General features: G+C 56.3%; 2 protein-coding genes across 2 annotated transcripts; one reads left to right on the plus strand and one right to left on the minus strand.

The window, feature by feature from the left end:
- The first annotated feature begins 851 nt into the window (after nucleotides 1-851).
- Nucleotides 852-8,849, plus strand: ARPC1B (actin related protein 2/3 complex subunit 1B). Its single transcript, XM_080353826.1, has 10 exons — nucleotides 852-959; nucleotides 3,758-3,831; nucleotides 4,783-4,887; nucleotides 5,377-5,599; nucleotides 6,103-6,210; nucleotides 6,517-6,723; nucleotides 7,273-7,348; nucleotides 7,427-7,623; nucleotides 8,082-8,172; nucleotides 8,632-8,849. Exons 2-10 carry the CDS (start codon nucleotides 3,768-3,770, stop codon nucleotides 8,668-8,670), a joined length of 1,110 nt encoding a protein of 369 aa, XP_080209952.1. The 5' UTR covers nucleotides 852-959; nucleotides 3,758-3,767; the 3' UTR covers nucleotides 8,671-8,849.
- Nucleotides 8,850-9,918: 1,069 nt separating this feature from the next.
- PDAP1 (PDGFA associated protein 1) lies at nucleotides 9,919-17,429 on the minus strand. The gene is made up of 6 exons (XM_080354131.1): nucleotides 17,288-17,429; nucleotides 14,110-14,201; nucleotides 12,394-12,501; nucleotides 11,873-11,994; nucleotides 10,909-11,060; nucleotides 9,919-10,272 (listed from the first exon to the last, which is right to left on the minus strand). The coding sequence occupies exons 1-6, from the start codon at nucleotides 17,298-17,300 to the stop codon at nucleotides 10,214-10,216; spliced, it is 546 nt and encodes a 181-aa protein (XP_080210257.1). The 5' UTR covers nucleotides 17,301-17,429; the 3' UTR covers nucleotides 9,919-10,213.
- Between the last annotated feature and the right edge of the window lie 57 nt (nucleotides 17,430-17,486).

Below are 17,486 nucleotides of genomic sequence, written 5' to 3' on the forward strand. Positions count from 1 at the left end.
TGCAACTCAACATATACAAGGTTGTTTTATCTGCATCCTGCAGCTGAGAAGCCCCGTCAGGACCCTGCCCTCCCTGTACAAGACCCCGATGTGCTGCTGTCGCACTTCTGCGACATGACTTGGGGAGGGAAGGGTGAGTGTCCCCTCCATGTGGGACTCCACAGCAGGGGAACAAGAAGCTGAAGCCCGTCTCTCCTTCCCAGTGCTTCCAGCAGGAGCTGAGCTCCTGGGGGGCTGGGAAAGGGATAAAAATTAGTTGCTTTGAAGCAGGAGGGGAAGAAGATAGAGGGGTGCATGTCTGGTAGGTGGGGGTACATGTGTGGCGGTATTGGGGTGCTGTGCCTGCCGCCTGCCTGGGCGCGGGTCCCACTGGGCTCAGCGGGACGCAGGAACCAGCAGCAGCTGCTGCTCAGGGTGGCCGGATCCAGGCGCTGTGGGGTCCTGCGGAGCTGCAAATCCCCCCAGCCGTGGGCGGAGATGTCGACGCACGTCTCACCCCGGGTGGGCTCCAACAGCAGCTCTCACCTGCTGGGGGCCAGCACTGGGACCATCTGTCCCCCTGAAACGTGGCGGGGACCAGGGGATGAGCAACCCTCCTGCAGCCCGAGCGAGAGGATGGGGCTCCTTCCCCTGCCCTCCCGGCTCCATCCTTCCCCGCTGCACCCGGGGCGAGCTGCCCGCATCCCACCGAGCGGCGGGGACCCCTGGGAACACCCCGGGGCCGGTGGCCCCGTCCACGTGTGGCGATGGCGGAGAGGCCTGGCTCGCAGCAGGGCAGGGCGGCCGCCGAGCTGCTTTGCGCTCCCCCAACGCCCACGTAAGGAAGTGGTTGCATTTCTCGGAGAGGAAAAGGGAAGTCGGGGCTGCCTTGGCGGGGCGGCCAGCAGCTCCCGCCGCTCGCTCGGGGCTGCTGTTCGTGTCGACTGCCCAGAGTCCATGAACTAGCCCTGCCCAGCAAGGTAAGGAGCGGGGTATGTCCCATGGGCGCTGTGGCTGTCACCTCTCCTGGTGCCCGCGCCCCACTCGAGGGGAGGTGGGGACCCCCCGGCTGGGGCTGCTTTGGGGTACCAGGGGGTGCGAGCAGTGCCTTCATCGCTCGTGAGTTTTGCTGTTGCTGTGTTTTGGGCTTTTTTCCTTATTTTTTTTTTCCAGCTTTGGCAGCAAGTTTGAGTTTTATTCTCTTGCCGGGGGCTTGGGAGCTGTGGGGTGTTGGAAAGGGTCCCCCGCAGGGTTTCCTGGGGGAGACTGGTGCTGGCAGAGCTGCTGCAATCTGTCTTCTCCTCCTCGGGCATCAGCTGCCTCCAGCTTTATCCAGCACGAGGAAGAGGAGGGTGGGAGCTGCTGTCCCGCTGCCCTGGGGTGGTGATGTCCCCTCCAGGGCCAGGCTGGCTCCTGGGGTACCCCACACCGATTGCAGGGCTGAGGATGGGTGTCCCCAGTCTGGCTGGCCTGAGCACGGGGGGGACACCGTGCAGCTCTGGGAAGCAGGAGGACTCCTGGGGGTCGGTGCGGGGGTCTCGGCAATGCAGAAGGATCACCGGGACACCACGGTGGCCGCGGACACTTTCATGGGGTCCTGCTGCTCCTCGCGGTACCGTCACTGGGTCCCTGTGCTGGTGGGCACAAACCCACCTCCCGCTGCCTCGCCAGGCTCAGCAAAACCAAAAATACAGAAACACAGCTCCTCGGGAGCCCGGCTTCCTCCCTGGGACCGGGAGGAGCCCCGAGCGCTCGGCTCCTGCCAAGGTTTGGTTTTATCTCCTCCAAGGATGTTTCCGAACTGCTCGGCGCCTCGGGGCTGGCTGGGGAGATAAAGGAGCTGTGTCCCAATCACGCCCTGTCTGCCCATCTGAAAATGCCTGTTTTCCTCCGTGTTGAGGACGGCGACAGCCATGGCCCCTCCGATGCTCTTCCCTGCGGGGCGAGGGGCGGCCCAGCTCCCCGGGGGTCACCCCATGGCTCCCATCCCGCGTGGGAGAGCGGCTCAGCCCACGGGGTGTCAGCAGGGACCTGGTCCCGAACCAGCTGCTGGGGAAATGAGGCACAGGCGGCTGCAGGGGGTGACGGGAGCCCTGGCTTCTCACTCAGCTCTGCAGCCGCAGCCAAAGGATGGGGTTCCCTCCCCGGCACAGGGGCTGAGCCCGTCCCTTTGGTGGATGGTGTGAAACAGAGGAGCAGCAAAACTTCCTGGGAAGGAGGGTCCAGGAGCCTCAGCATCCAAATGGAATTTAAAAAAGAAAAAAGAAAAGGCATCAATATTTTCTTAGCATTGAAGCCAGAAAGCGCCATGGTGGGTCACACCTCCCACCCTTCCTCCCCAGGAGCTGTTTCAGCCAGGTCCCCATCTCAGCTGGGTCCCCACTTCAGCCAGCTTTTCTGCTCCCCATCTCTTGCAATACCAGCAGCAACATCCCCGCTTGCTGATGACTTTATTCAGCAGTCGGTGCAGCTCTGGCTGCAGGACTCGGGGCAGAGGCACACGGTGGCAGCAGCATTTTACCCGCCCGTGGGTCAGCCTGTGCCAAATCTCGGCATGTTGGTGGGGCTGGGGTTGGGCAGCTCAGCCGTGCCCGTGTCCCTGCCCGGTGGGGATGGGCGTTTCGGAAGACACTTGACCACGAGATATGTGACAGTAGGGATTGTGCCATGCATCGGCACTGGGATTTCTCCATGTGCATAAGGCAGGTGATGGAGCTCTGCAGATTTTCTTCTCACCAGCCCTGGGACAGAGATTTGCTAGGAGGGACTTTTTTACTTCCCCTGTACCGTTTTTAGCTGCCAAAAAAAACGGGCAGCACTCAGTGTTCCCAAAATAGCTGAGAGGCAAACTGTGAGTAATCCCCGTCCGTCACGCCCTGGTGAGGTGTTTCCTCACATCCCTGCGTTACCTCGGCCGGATGGCCAAGGGGCTGCACTGCTGCTCCAGCCCTTCTCGGTCCCGCGGCACCTGGAGCGGGATGGTGGGAAGCTGCTCCATCCTGCGGCACCGGGTCGGTGGGCGCTCAGCCAGGGGAAGGGATTAGTCACACTGGGGCTGAGTGTACATGGGATGGGATGGGATGGGATGGGATGGGATGGGGCAGGATGGAGATGCCTCCATGGGGCTTTCACTCTTCCCAAACGAGAGGTGGTGAAGGAGTAAGTGGATCTGGCCGCATGGAGCTGGCAGGGGCACCTGGAGGAAGGAGGTGCTGCCTGTGATGGGACTTCGGGATGCATGTGGTGCTGGTGGTATTGGCACTGGGGTCCCAATGTGCCCATCTGGTTCCTGCCCACCTGGTTCTAGCTGGCTGGTGTGGGATGGTGGCGCAGTTTGGGTGTCCCTGGAGGTGGTCCCCACTTCCCATCTGGCTATGGGACACCCCCATGGCACCCAGCTGTGGGTGCTTGGCCATGGGAGACCCAGCTGTGGGTATCCGGCCGTGGGTACCTGTCTGGCACCCAGCCATGGGACACTCGGTGTGGGGTGCCCGGCCATGGGGCAGCAGCCTGGGGAACATCTCCTCCAGCTCCACCCAAACTCTCCTTCGTCCCCACCTCTGAGCTGAACCCCTCGCTTGAGCACACTCTGACGTTGGAAATCCCCGGGGAAACTCCTTCCCAGGCAGAGGGGGGGACTCTGTGGGCTGCAGAGTGGGGCTGATCACAGTGGGTCAGAGCACTTGGTGGGGCTGGGAGTGGGGACTCCCACTGGGGTTTGTCCCCATGGCCAGAGCAGAATCTCTTGACAGCTGTGGTGGTCTTGTCCTGTCCGCAGCCTGGAAACCATGGCCTACCACAGCTTCCTGCTGGAGCCCATCAGCTGCCACGCCTGGAACAAGGACCGGACCCGTAAGTACGGCCGGGACACCCCATCCCAAAACCCCCAGGGATGGCTCGAAGCACCGACTGTCCCGGCTGCACATCCCCGAGTGGGGCAGAGCTGGGTCAGGGCTGGGTTTGGGGAAGCAGCTCCTGCCATGGACAGATGTTGGGCTGCAGACAGCACGTGTCCTCCTGCATCCCCCTGGTCCTGCTGCCGGGACAGAGCCCAGCGCAGGGGCGGCCAGCACCGCGTCCGCCCCGCGGCACCGCAGCCTGGGGAGGGACGGACGGAGCACGGGGAGGGATGGACGGAGCACGGGGAGGGATGGACGGAGCACGGGGAGGGAAGCGGAACACGGGGAGGGATGGACGGAGCACGGGGAGGGATGGATGGAGCACGGGGAGGGATGGACGGAGCACGGGGAGGGAAGCGGAGCCGAGTGATTCACGGCCGATGGCATTTCCCGGCTGCGGCGCAGGGGATGTGGGAGAGAACAAAAAGGGCTTTCTATGCTGTGGGTGATGTGCCAGGCACGGGGGTGGGATGGGGCTGGATGGGAGCTGAGTGCCTGCAGCCATCCTGTCCCATCCCACTACATCCGTCCCATCCCATCCTACCCCATCCTGTCCCATCCAACCCCCTCTCATCACACCCCAGCCCATCTTATCCCATCCCATCCCACCAGCCCCACAGGACCACATGCTGGGCAAGGGAGGATGCTGGGCTGTTGGGTATGGGAGAGCTCCTCCCTTCCCCATAGGGACAGTTCACAGGAGCAGGGGCAGCTTTGCAGCAGCGTGGGGCTGGGGGGTGTGGTGGGACCTCACCATGCAGTTGGGTCTAAGTGGGGTCCCATTGTGCCCCACCAAGCCTGGAGGGGAGCAGGAAGGGGCAGGTCAGAGCCCATTGTCCCAGTTCCCCCCGGCAGAGCCCACTGCCCACGGGAGGGCTTTGTCCCGGCTGCTCTCGCCCCACAGAGATCGCCCTCTGCCCCAACAACCATGAGGTCCACATCTACCGCAAGGATGGGTCCAAGTGGAGCAAAGTCCATGAGCTGAAGGAGCACAACGGGCAGGTGACAGGTGAGCCCTGGCTGACAGAGGGGACGGGAGCACAGCTGGTGGGTGGCCCTGCCCTGGAGATGGTCCCAGCCTCACTTGGTGACATCAGCAGCTTCTGGATGGGGACTGAGCAGTGGGTGGAGAAGAGAGAGCAGGTTGTGTCAAGCTCTCCTGGCCCTGATCCAGTGTGTCAGAAGGCACCCAGGGGTGGGATGGATGGGATGAGAGGGATGGGGTGTGGAGGGATGGGAAGGGATGAGGTGGTTGGAGTGGGATGGATGGATGGATGGATGGATGGATGGATGGATGGATGGATGGATGAGATGGGGTGAGACGGGTTGGGATGGAGTGGGATGGGGTGGGATGATTTGGAATGGAAGTGGGAGTGGAGCAAAGGGTGTCTCTGTAGCAGAGGCCACCCAGAACAGCTTTGCCTTCCAACAGCCTCCCACCCTGAATGACCCGTCCCCATGGCTCCCTGGGCCACCATCACCCCCCTCTGCCTTCCAGGCATCGACTGGGCCCCTGAGAGCAACCGGCTGGTGACGTGTGGGACTGACCGCAATGCCTACGTCTGGACCCTGAAGGGGAACGTCTGGAAACCCACTCTGGTCATCCTGCGGATCAACCGGGCCGCACGCTGTGTCAAGTGGTCCCCCAAGGAGAACAAGTTTGCTGTGGGCAGCGGCTCCCGGCTCATCTCCATCTGCTACTTTGAGCAGGAGAACGACTGGTGAGGCTCAGCCATGGCCTGGGGCTGTCCTGGGGGAGGTGGAGCGAGGAGGAGATGGAGATAGATGGATGGAGTAAAGATGGAGAAGGGATGGAGGGATGGACAGGTGGGGAGATGGATGTAGGAGAGGTGGAAAGGATATGGATTGGGAGATAGGAGACCAGAGGAGCAGGAGATGAGACAGGACAAGATGGAGGAGGAGGAAGAGGAGACAGATGGGGAGATTGATGAGGGGATGGATGGATGGGGAGATGGAGGGGACGTGGAAGGGACATAGATTGGGAGAGAGGAGACTAGAAGAGTGGACAGATGGGGATATGGAGGGAGGTGCTCCAAACCCCATCTGCTGGGCCATGCTGTCCCCACGTCCTGGCTGCTGCCTCAAGCCGGTCACCCAGGGCAGCTCCTGGGGTGCTCGTAGCCCCAACCAGCCCCCCAAAAGCCCAGTGGGGTTTCTCGGGGAGGTTGATGCTCCCCACTGACACCAACCGCTCCTCCCGCAGGTGGGTGTGCAAGCACATCAAGAAGCCCATCCGCTCCACGGTGCTCAGCCTCGACTGGCACCCCAACAACGTCCTCCTGGCCGCCGGCTCCTGCGACTTCAAGTGCCGGTGAGGAGCTGGGGGGTGGGGGACCGGGGGACCCCTAAGGATGGGTTGGGTTCCCACCCCGGCACAGCCCAGCACCCTGGCTCACCCATGGGGTTGAGTTCACCCCTCCAGGTGCCATGGGGAGACGGGGATGGGATGCAGCGGCAATGTGGGGAGGGCTGGGGGAGCCCCAGGGACCAGCATTGCAGCACCCAGCGGGGCACCCCATAGGCTCCGTCGGGGAAACTGAGGCACACGAGGGAGCAGGGATGGAGGCAGCGCTGGGGCTGTGTCCAGGGACACATGGCAGGGCTGTGTCTCCCCCAGGATCTTCTCAGCCTACATCAAGGAGGTGGAGGAGCGGCCCAGCCCCACGCCCTGGGGCTCCAAGATGCCCTTTGGGGAGCTGATGTTCGAGTCGAGCAGCAGCTGCGGGTGGGTGCACAGCATCTGCTTCTCGGCCAGCGGCACCCGCGTGGCCTGGGTGAGCCACGACAGCACCCTCTGCCTCGCCGACGCCAACAAGAAGATGGCGTAAGCAGGGATGGGAATGGAGGGGGGTTGAGGGGACTGGGGGACAGATGTGCTGTGGGTGGCAGGGGGGTGACTCCCAACACTGGCCTAAGGTGGAGGCATCTGGGTTGGGATGAGGGTGAAGGGCCAAGCAGAGCTGGTGATGTGTCCTCTCCTTGTGGTTTTGAGGTTTCCACCTGTGTCATGAGCTGTGCCGATCTCAGCGCTGAGAAATGGAAGCTGGGGACAGAATTTCAGCAGGGCCTGTTGCAACAGGACAATGGGTGGTGGTTTTAAACTGATTCAGGCCGGATGTGAGGAAGAAACTTTTGACCCTGAGGGTGGTGAGAGCCTGGCCCAGGTTCCCAGAGAGGTGGTGGATGAACCATCCCTGGAGACATCCCAGGCCAGGCTGGACGGGGCTCTGAGCAACCTGAGCTGGTGAAGGTGTCCCTGCTCATGGCAGGGGGGGCACTGGGGGAGCTGGGAAGGTCCCTCCAACCCAAACAATTCTGAGGTTCTATGATTCCAAGCTCAGCTCCCTGGTAACGCCCTGTCCCTCCCTTGCAGCGTCGCCTCCCTGTGCACCGAGACCCTGCCCCTCCTGGCTGTCACCTTCATCACCGAAAACAGCCTGGTGGCCGCGGTGAGTCTGGACTGGGGACAGGGGGTGGATGGTGCTCTGGGAGCTGGCAGGAAGGTGCTGAGCAGGGCTGTTCCCCAGGGCCACGACTGCTGCCCAATGCTGTTCACCTATGAGGAGAGCCAGGGCGCGCTGACCTTCGGGGGGAAGCTGGACGTCCCCAAGCAGAGCTCCCAGCGCGGCCTCACCGCCCGCGAGCGCTTCCAGAACCTGGACAAGAAAGCGAGCTCGGACACCACCAACGCCTCGCTGGACACCCTGCACAAGAACAGCATCAGGCACGGACCGGGGGGAGAGCAGGTGGAGGGACGGGCTTGGCTGGGTCACCCTGGGGTGCTGGTCCCTGGGCATCCCTTGGCTGTGTTGGTCTCTGGTCCTGGAGCTGGGGCAGCGCTGGTGCATCCCTGGGTATCCCTGGACATCCCTGTACACGGGTAGGGGAGATGGAGGTGTGCAGCCCCAGGAGCTGGGACAGCCCTGGGCATCCCTAGAGGATTCCTACATATCCCTGAGCATCCCTGGAGCATCCCTGGGTATCCCTGAGCATCTCTGTACGTGGATGTGGGAGATGGAGGGGTGCAGTCCAGGGAGCTGGGATGTGCTGAGCATCCCTGGAGCATCCCTGGGTATCCCTGAGCACCCCTGGGTATCCCTGCCCATGGGTGGGGGAGCTGGAGGGCTCTGGCCCTGCTCAGGGGCCCAGGGTGACTCCCTGCTGTCCCTTTGCTCCCCGCAGCCAGATCTCGGTGCTGGCAGGCGGGAAGGCCAACTGCTCGCAGTTCTGCACCACGGGGATGGACGGCGGCATGAGCATCTGGGATGTCAAGGTGAGGTGTGCCTCAGATTTGGAGCATCCAGCGTTGAACCCTCGTTAGCCACAGCTCTAATTGCGATTCCCCCCACCCTGGTGCTGTGCAGCTCTTTGCTGTGGTGGTGGGTCCCATCCTGCCCACGGGGGACCCAAGGCCTGGGTGGGAATCTCCTTCAACACAGGGCTGGGTGGGGGATGCTCCTGGGTGGCACTTTCAGTGGCTCATCATCAGAGGTGGGGGGTGCTGCCAGCCTTGTGCAAGGATCCAGCACCCTCTCCTGGCTTCAGCTTTGCCCACACGGCTTTAAAAATGAACCAAAACCAGACAAAGTTTGGATCTCCCCCCGGAACCGAGACAGGTTGACACCCCATGGGACAGTTTTACCCCACTGTGTCCCCCGTTAGTTCCCCAACCACCTCCCGCTGCCTTGGAAAGCAAAAAGCTGATGACAAACGGCCTCCTGTTTCATTTTAGAGCCTGGAGTCAGCGCTGAAGGATCTCAAGATCAAATGAAGGAATCAGCTGGGAAGGACATCCTGGCCCCCGCCTGTCCCTGTCCCTGCCACCCCTGCCTGCACCCCCTGCCAGCCCCCGAGACGCCCCCAGCGCTGCCCCGGCTGCCAGCCAGCCCCGGCGGCCGCTCACAATGAGTTATTTTGTACTATTTTTGTTATAATCCTACCCGATGCTGGTCATACGTCGCTTAAATGAAAAACAGAAATAAAGTAAGGATTTTCCTGTATAAATCAAATTATTTTCCTTTTTTTTGGAACAAGTTCAGTGCAAACGTAATTCTTCCCCATGAGGGTGGTGAGGCCCTGGCACATGCTGCCCAAAAATGTGTGGATGCCCCATCCCTGGAAGGGTTCAGGGCCAGGCTGGACGGGGCTTTGAGTGACCTGATCGGGTGGAAAACGCCCGTGGGAGGGGGTTGGAATGAGATGATCTTTAAGGACATCTAAAAGGGGTGACCGTTCAGGGACTCGGTTCGCCAGCAGCCTGAGGGTTAGTGTTTTCTCCACTGTAGTAACCAGATTGTGCAAGACACAGCTCAGAGATGCAGCAGCTTTGTGCCTCCCGGCTGCATCTGCTGCTGGAGCTGCCGAACCTCCAGCCAGATTCCACACCACAAATTCCACACCACAACCACCACAGAAACAGCAAAGAGGCAGAAATCACCACCCCACGGAGCGCTCCCACAGCCGCATGGCAGCAGCCTCTTCACTTACACACACACCCCATGGCGACAGAGCAGTTATGATAACTTACTTTTTAATCAGCCAAATATACAAGTTCTGTTCTTGGTTTTTAAACTTTATCAAGTTGTCTTTTGTTTTCCGTCTGGGTCTGATACATGTTCTTTTATTTTTCCTTTAAACAAAGGATGATGTGGTTAAAAACTGGCACTATCCCTAGTAAGGAAAAGGGTAAAAAAAAACAAACCCAAAAAACCCAACAAATGAAGAGGAGGGAAAAAGGGAGACTGGCTGCAAGAAAGGAGGATGAAACCGGGAAGGAACAGCACTCCAGATGTCCGTGACGTCAGGCTCCCAGCTTACACCGCAACACCCCGCAGCAGAATTTGATGGGCCACTTGGCCAAAAGGATTCCTCAGATACATCATCGTTCGGGCTTTCACTAGCAAGTCAAGGTTCCCCACCCCATGCCCCACCCCACAATCACCCCACAATCTAATTTTCTTGCAATCTAATATTTGAAGCACCTCCCCTCCCGCACGCCTCCCTCCCACCCTGTTCCCCCTTGTCTAGATGAGTTCTTAATCCTAAAAACAGCAAAAAAAACCCCCAACATTCAGGTTTCCAAACTGTTACAGAGAACCGCTGTTCAGCACAGTTCTGCACCGAAGGTCGCAGCTGCCCCTAACCCCAAATGGAAAGAAATCTGTGCCAGGATGAGGACAAACATGTTGTCGGTGTCTCTTGGAGGTGAAGGTGACTTCGATGCTGCAGTACACCCATGGTATGCAACACGACAGAGCTCCCGGCGGGCACCAGGCACAGTTCCCTGGCGTTTCCTCCTCTTACGTGTCCTGCGCTTACTTGTTAAGGGATAGTGACTGCAGTCTTTTACCTGCCATGGCCGCTTCGTCTTTTGCTGGGGGAGGAAAAGAACAGAGGTTTCGTCATTTCACAGCAGGTGTCAGGGACTGCTGACAGCCCCAGAGACCAAAATCCTGCCAGGCACGTATGGTGAGGTAATGGGAACAATCCAGCCCTCCCCGCCAATTCCTGGTAGATTCCCCTCAGAGTTCAGAGGAGCAGCCCCCAGCATGTTCCCTTCTCAGACTCTCTTCAGGTGTCCACAAATCACCCCGATGCTGCTGCAGATTTCTCAGTGGAAGCCACCGAGACAACACGTTCATCAGACCCCAGGTTTACACCTCTCAGAGCTGAGGAGAGGGGGGGCTGCAAATTCCCTTTGGATCCCCAGCACACAAAGCCAATAAATCACACGCGGCAGAAGGAACCTGCTAAAGCCCCAAAGTGGAGCAAGCGTTGCCTGGGAGGCTGAGAACAACATGGTTATCGAGGGCAATTGCCTTCCTGCTCCCAGCTCAGATGTCCTAGAGTGTTATAAAGCAAAAGCATTACAAGAATGAAAAGGCTGAATACGGTTTCGATGAGAGGAGTTGTGATGACACCCAGCAACATCACACACAAGAAATCATGGCCCTTGGCAGTACAACCATTGCAAAGAGAAGCAAGAGGATATGAGTAATTACTCTCTAACCTTTCCTTTCTTCTTCTTTCTTTCTGGCAGCTTCTTCCCTTTGCTTCCGAATGATGGCTAGTCGGGCGAGATCGGCCTTCGCTTGTTCTGTTTTACCAGCTAGGTGCATTTTCATGTATCTTTCTTTTGCCTTTTGCTTCTCTATCTCCTCTCTGTTTGAGTAAAACACACTGGTCACCAGAGGATCGGAGCGGGGAGGACAGGGAGGGGCTTCCCACAAAGACCGGGGGTCCCTGTCACCAGTTTTCAAGCACAGGTTGTATCTATTGCAGAGTTGGAACAGGGATGATGAGATTATTTCTACCTTTGTTCAGCTAAATAAGGACACTGAGGTCAAAGGAATTAGCCCTAGACCGCACAGCACCAGGACATGTTTTTCCCTCCCAAAGCCGTACTTCTGCTGAAGCAATCCAGCCCAAATAAGCTTAAACCTTTTGCTCTGAAACTCTCCATTGCTAAATGAAACTAGAAGATTAAACTTTGGTTCTCATCTTATTCATCTGCTCAGAGAAAAATGTCACTGTGATGCCTGGAATCTGGGAAACCGCTGGCTGTCACCAGGGCAAGATTAAAGCGGACCTCAAGGTGACCTCTGGTGAATGGATTTTAGTTACGATTGATTTTTGGCATAAAACTTCAGGAAAGGAATAGCCTAAATCTGCTTCACAGCAACAAACTTCACTTTCTTAGTGCCCCTGGCCCAGCTGCTGGCCCCAGCACGAACACAGCTGCTCCCAGAGCACAGACAACTGCTGTAAAATTCGTAAGGAAAGATATTTTGAACCACAGCGAGTCCTGCCTGACAGTTCGCTGCTGTTCAGTGTCCGCTTTACACAGATACATTTAAAAGGCTTCCCTGAAACACCAATGCACGCGCAGCCGGGAAACATCTCCCCGCGTTAAGCTGCTGCCACCAACAAGCGTGAAACTCCAGGGACGTGCCGAGGCAGCGGGAAAGACTCACCGCTCCCGTCGTGAGAGCTCCTTGGGTCCGTCCAGGTCCAGCTGAGTGACTTTTTTGGTTGTCTGAATTACACGATTGGGATTCTCTATGTCTATCAACCCTTCCACTCCTTTGCGCTTTTGCTAAGGTTGAAGAACAAGAGGAAGGTTAAGAAGCTCTGTCACACCCGGCGTCGTGTTGTATCGCAGCTCAGCAAACACACCCCAAAAGGAGAATTCAGTATTTTTTTCTAGTTTTTACTACCAGACAGCAAAACCATTTATGAGCCGAGGTTTCTACCACCAGCTATCCTCAGCCTTCTTTGAAATCTTTTTGCCTCTGCATTTTGCTTATAAAAATATGCAAGTTTTCATGCTGAGGACAACATACTGTCAAGTAAGGGATTTTTGGCTTTTAAAAATAGTTCTTCCATAAAAAAATTACTATAGGCAGCTGTCAAAGAGAACTCGGAGTCACGAGCGTGCATCTCTCTCTTGCCCTGGGTGCTGTGAATGTGGTAAATGCCTTGAGAATGACAGTACCTGATAGTCCTCGTCATCTTCATCACTCTCATCAGAATCTAAAGACTTCTTCTCCTTTTTAGGGTCCCCTGTTGCTCCTTCACCTCCTTCTTCTTGTTCCTCTTCTTCCTATAAAATCACAGGAAATCAGAGAAAATGTACATAAAAATCTCCTGGAGATATTTTGGCCCCAGTTTCCAGCACAATATCTCAGGGACTGGAAACTACATGGGTATAGCGTAGGGCTGGACCCCATCCTAGATCTCAATTGAAAAAACAACTAGAGAAGAGCAACCTGACAACCACCAACCAGAACATTATTATCCAAGAAAATGCAGCCTTTTCAGCACAAGTTTTACCTGTCAGAGGTCTAGGAATTGATTTGTAAACCATTGGAACAACCAACACAGGTGTGACCAGTTTGCTTTGCCTTTGTCAAACATCCCTCACCAGAGGGACTGGCAAAGTGCACGAGCTACGGGCAGTAAGAGTAATTTTGTTAATTTTTTATTTTTAGATTTCCGTAACAAAACGGTGTTACATGGATTATCACAGAAGAAAAAGAAGAAATCCTTCTCAAAGAACAGTTCTCTGGTTTCTTTTAAAACAAGACATACATAAAGCGGGGTCCTGCTTGTTCTGTTCCATTTCTGGTTGGTATTTTTATTAACATCTCGGAAGTACAGAACACTTGTCAAGTTTGTGAACGACTGGTAGGAGTTGGAATCATTTTGGGAAACGGGATCAGACCCATAAGTGGCTCCAGAATTTGGAAAGACAGCAGGAAACCAAGAAGGTGGAATCAGAAAACAAATCATGAGGAGATACACTCTGGGAGAAGAAATCCAACACAAAGTCAGATTGTGTGGCCAAGCAGCAAACCACACAATCTTCTTGAGTTACAGCTGGTCAGCACATTAAAAAGGAGTCAACAATATGGCTCATAAGTGCTTGAAAGAGTCATTTCCTGGGAGGTATTCATCAGTATTTCCTATCTGGGGTATAATTATCCTTCTGGAGTCAGTGCTGTGAGGCTTCAGCTGGAATAGTGTATTCAGGCTTAGGCAGCACTTTCATAAAGCCACAGAAAAACAGCAGCGAGGGTGCCCTTGGAGTGGTGATAACTTGACATACAAGAGAGCAAGTACTGCAAGAAGCAGCCGTGTCTTTTATAACACCAGGCAGGTAGCTGGTGGGAGGGGCTGTTACAATCCCATGTTGGGGCATGGAAATACACCCAAAAAAAGGACTTGTGCAAGAAAACCTGGTTATCTCTCCCTACAGGTCAGAGGCAAACAAGAAAATCACGTGTGGAGGAAGAAGTCAATGGAATCTGGTCTTTTAAATTTAGAAGAGGGCAAATATAATAATACACAATTCAATACACAGTAAGATGTGAGACCTTTTTCTCCACAGCTAAACTGCAGGGCACGGACAAAAATTTAGCTGACATTGGAGACCCGAACGATGAAATACAAGGGAAAAGAGATCTAGAGCTGCTGGGTGATCATCTTCCCTCTTCTTTAACCTTCCACTTATGAACTGGATGGTCTATTTGCCCTCACTTCTGCAAGGAACCAAACTGACTACCCCTTGTTGTCTCCCCAGCCAGAGATATTCTGAATTCATACCGTGATCACTGACAATGATCTGCAGCACTTGACCGAGCTACCGTTTCTCAGGAACCGCAAGCTGAGCACGCTGTATGAGCCAGGACTTACAACAGTAAACACATACCCTCGCCTTTTGCTTTTCTGCTTGAAGCTGGGCATCAATCTCTTCAGGACTCGTGTACTGTCTTGCTCGGCCTTTGTGGCCTCCTTTTCTACCTGTACAAAACAATCAAGTTCATAAATGGCTTAGTGATAAGCTTCCAGAAAGATCTGCTCCTCCTGCAGGACTCTCTCTGGATTTTTGGCGAAGATGGGACAAATCACACTAGACTCAAATCACACTGAGCTCAGTGAACACTCCAAGCATTTTGGATAAGTTACACAGAGAATTGGGATTAATGATCCATAGACACATACATGGAGATGTAGTTCCTTCTTTCAACTTGGGCTGCTTTTGGAGACCCCAGAACCGAGCGGGTCCCCAATTTGGGCAGGACCTTCCCAGCTCTGAGAACACTGGTTATCGGGCAACGAGCTCCCACGTGTCCCCTCGGCACAGACGGAATCACAGCACATTCCTGCTGCATCTCCGACCAGCTGAATTCCTCAGCCTCTCCTCTACACCAGGGCTGCACCCAGAGAAAATAAGGAGCTAATTGGAGAAAAGCTTTGGGAATTATAACGAGATTTGAAGAACTACTAAGAGGGGCCTCCATGTTTTAGTGCTTTATAAGGAAAAATGAAAACAAGCTCTAGGCAGCAGGGAGAGGAGAGTCGGCTCAGCTGGCTGGACTGCCTGGTTACCATCGGCTCTCAAGTTCAAAGTTCTGTTGATTAATGAATTGCTGAAGCCATTAATGCTCGCTCTGCAAGCGGTTTCTCTGCTTCTGCTCTTACGGCTCAAAGAACCGCTGGAAAACAAGCTGGTAAGTCGGTCTCCAGCCTTGAACTAGGGAGCTTGGGGTAGACCTGGTGTGTGAGAGCAGCAAGAAGCAAGTGGCTCAGGTGAGGGAGCTCCCTGCTGCGGGGGAGCCTCTGACGGCCGAGGGAGGAGCAGGAAACCCTCGTGCTCTCCCCACTTCACCTGCCGAGGACAAAAGAAACCTTACGGTGATGCTGAGGGGACTGTCCCTCCTTCCTTGGGACTGCGCAGGGAGACACTGGAGCCGGCGGCTGCTGCGGGCTTGAGAAATCCAGCATTTCCTGACCAGCCCTCTGGGCTCAGCAAAGACAAACTCATGGGTTTTAGCTCAGTACAAGCTGAGCTGTGGAACAAATTGTCTCAAAACCCCGCTGTGAAGCTTTGCAGAGACCCCCGGGATGTTTTTCTCCTGGGAAATGTGGAAGTGCAGAGACCAGACTCTTCTCTCTGAGTTGGGGAGTCTCGTGGGCTCCCAAACCACAAGTGCGACCAAAAAATTTGCTGCACCCAAAGACGTGAGTTTTTAATTCATCTGTTGCCAACCATTGCACGTGGCAACACTGACACCCCTGAGAACAAGATTTGTCCCAGAGACGTCAACTCAGTGCCCTGTAAATGACATCACCCTGGATGCAACAACAGTCACATCCCTGACATACCACGTAACCCCAAAAAAACCTGAATAAACCAAACCAATCCTGTGCTACAAGCTCAATCGATGCCAGGCAGCCTTCTGGTCCAGCTGGGCTCAGCACTGACCAACACAAAAGCAATTTTCTGGCATTAAATTACTAAAACGAAGCAAATGGAGGAGTGGATCGATCTCATTGATCCTGGAGCCCGCACGGGGAGATCAAACCACGTCAGACCAGTGGAGCGCCGGTCCTACAGCTGCCCTGACCTACCGCATCACGCTGCGCAACTCGCGTCAGCTCCGCGCCTCAGTTTCCCCATCTGTAAAATAGGGATAACGATTCTTAGCCTGCTCTGTAAAAGCACTTTTAAAATATAATCACCTGCAGATTTCACCTGCAGTAAAGGCCACCGGTGCCTAAGGCATGCATGTGTTCAAATACATCTGTCTTCAGCTTTAAGCAGCTTAATTAAGGAATTGAAATCAAAGAAAATTGAAGAATATTGAAGGAATCACTTATTCTTGGTGAACTGAGGTATTAAAAAATAATCTTGTATTAATGGCTGGTTAAAATCTCCATTTTGTATGAAGCAGTGAGTGCAAAAGTCCATTCCATAACACAATAACTCCTACTGACTTGGGGAGGGGGGGCAAATATCCCCCGTTTCCCAAGAAACAGAAGGTTTGACACAAACATTCAAAACTGCACAATGAAATACAGAGCAGGAAATCCTGTCGTAAAGGGCATTTAAATATGGCAACCAGGGTCACAACCCACCACAGTTCTTTGCTTTCACAAAAACTACGTGAAAGCTTCAGCCCCATCTACCAACATCGTGCAAACGGACACAAGAAAACCCAAACACGGAAGCAGGTTTGGTACTAAAGCTTGGGAAACGCTGATGAAATAAATTGGAGCAAACTCCAGAGAAGCTGAATGATGAGAGCTGGTTTACATTAATGTATATGACGGGGTTTCACCGACGCTCGCACAAGAGCCAATTATGCAGATGGTGCATCTGGAGAAGGTTCTGGGTGGATCCAGCTCAGCCCTGACAGCCCGTCAGTCCCTCGGTGCTTCTTAATCACACCGGCAAGTTGGTACCCGCTGCTGGAGCCACATGAAAGGAGCCACGTTTGGAGCCCCTCAGCCCAGCAGGACCCTCTGCCCGGGCTCCCGGTCCCAGCCCCAAAAGGCTCCGCCACGGAAGGGCCACCGAACACCCCACAGCGGCTGTGCCCCCTGTTCCCAGCCCCGGGAACCGGCTGCAGCTCCCGGCCCAACGGGAGCACATGGGGCACAGCCCGGGCGCAAGGGCCGGACACCCCAGGGGCTGCTGCGGTCGCAGGGCGCTCGTTGGCGGGGACCGAATGGGACGCGGGCGACCGCAGCAGAGTGTGTTGCGGAGGGGAGGGTCCCCTGCAACCCAACAGAACGGGCTGGGGCGAGAAAACGAGAGCCCCCCGAGACCATCACAGCCCGGGGGGCGGGAAGGGGCCGCCCCTGAGACCGAGAAGGGGGAAAAGAGACACCCCCAAACTCCCCAGAGCCGGGAGAGAGGGGTAGAGAAGCCCCTTCAGAGCCGAGCGCGGGAACGAGACCTGTCCCCGCCAGCACCTCACAGCCGGGACGGGGGGGCCGAGCCCGGTCCGCCCGGGGCCTCCCCCCCGCTCCTCCCTGGGGGCCCACACCCCCTCCCCCTCCCCCCCGCCGATCCCCGTGGGGAAGCCCCGGCCCGGCCCCACCTCCTTTCGGCATCGCGGCGATGGCGGCAGCGGCGGCAACTGCAGCGAGGCCCCCCCCCCGGCCCCGAGCGGCGACCCGGAAGCGGAAACCGTCCCGCCCCCGCGCGCGCGGTGTGCAGCCCTCGCCGCCCGCTCAGTCACCGCGGTCCGCAGAAAGGACCCCGCCGCGGGGCTGCCCTCAGCGCCGCCCCTCCGGGTC

This window comes from Nesoenas mayeri (genome assembly GCF_963082525.1).
Source record: "Nesoenas mayeri genome assembly, chromosome: 15".
In the NCBI taxonomy this organism is placed as follows: Eukaryota; Metazoa; Chordata; class Aves; order Columbiformes; family Columbidae; genus Nesoenas; species Nesoenas mayeri.

Coding starts and splice junctions, on each gene's coding strand:
- ARPC1B (XM_080353826.1), top strand. CDS start 3,768: ATGGCCTACCACAGCTTCCTGCTGGAGCCCATCAGCTGCCACGCCTGG. Junction 6,211..6,516: donor TCCTGCGACTTCAAGTGCCG/GTGAGGAGCTGG, acceptor TGTCTCCCCCAG/GATCTTCTCAGCCTACATCA. Junction 7,349..7,426: donor AAAACAGCCTGGTGGCCGCG/GTGAGTCTGGAC, acceptor GCTGTTCCCCAG/GGCCACGACTGCTGCCCAAT.
- PDAP1 (XM_080354131.1), bottom strand. Junction 11,061..11,872: donor GAGCTCTCACGACGGGAGCG/GTGAGTCTTTCC, acceptor TTACTCAAACAG/AGAGGAGATAGAGAAGCAAA. Junction 10,273..10,908: donor GAAAGAAGAAGAAAGGAAAG/GTTAGAGAGTAA, acceptor TTCCTCCCCCAG/CAAAAGACGAAGCGGCCATG.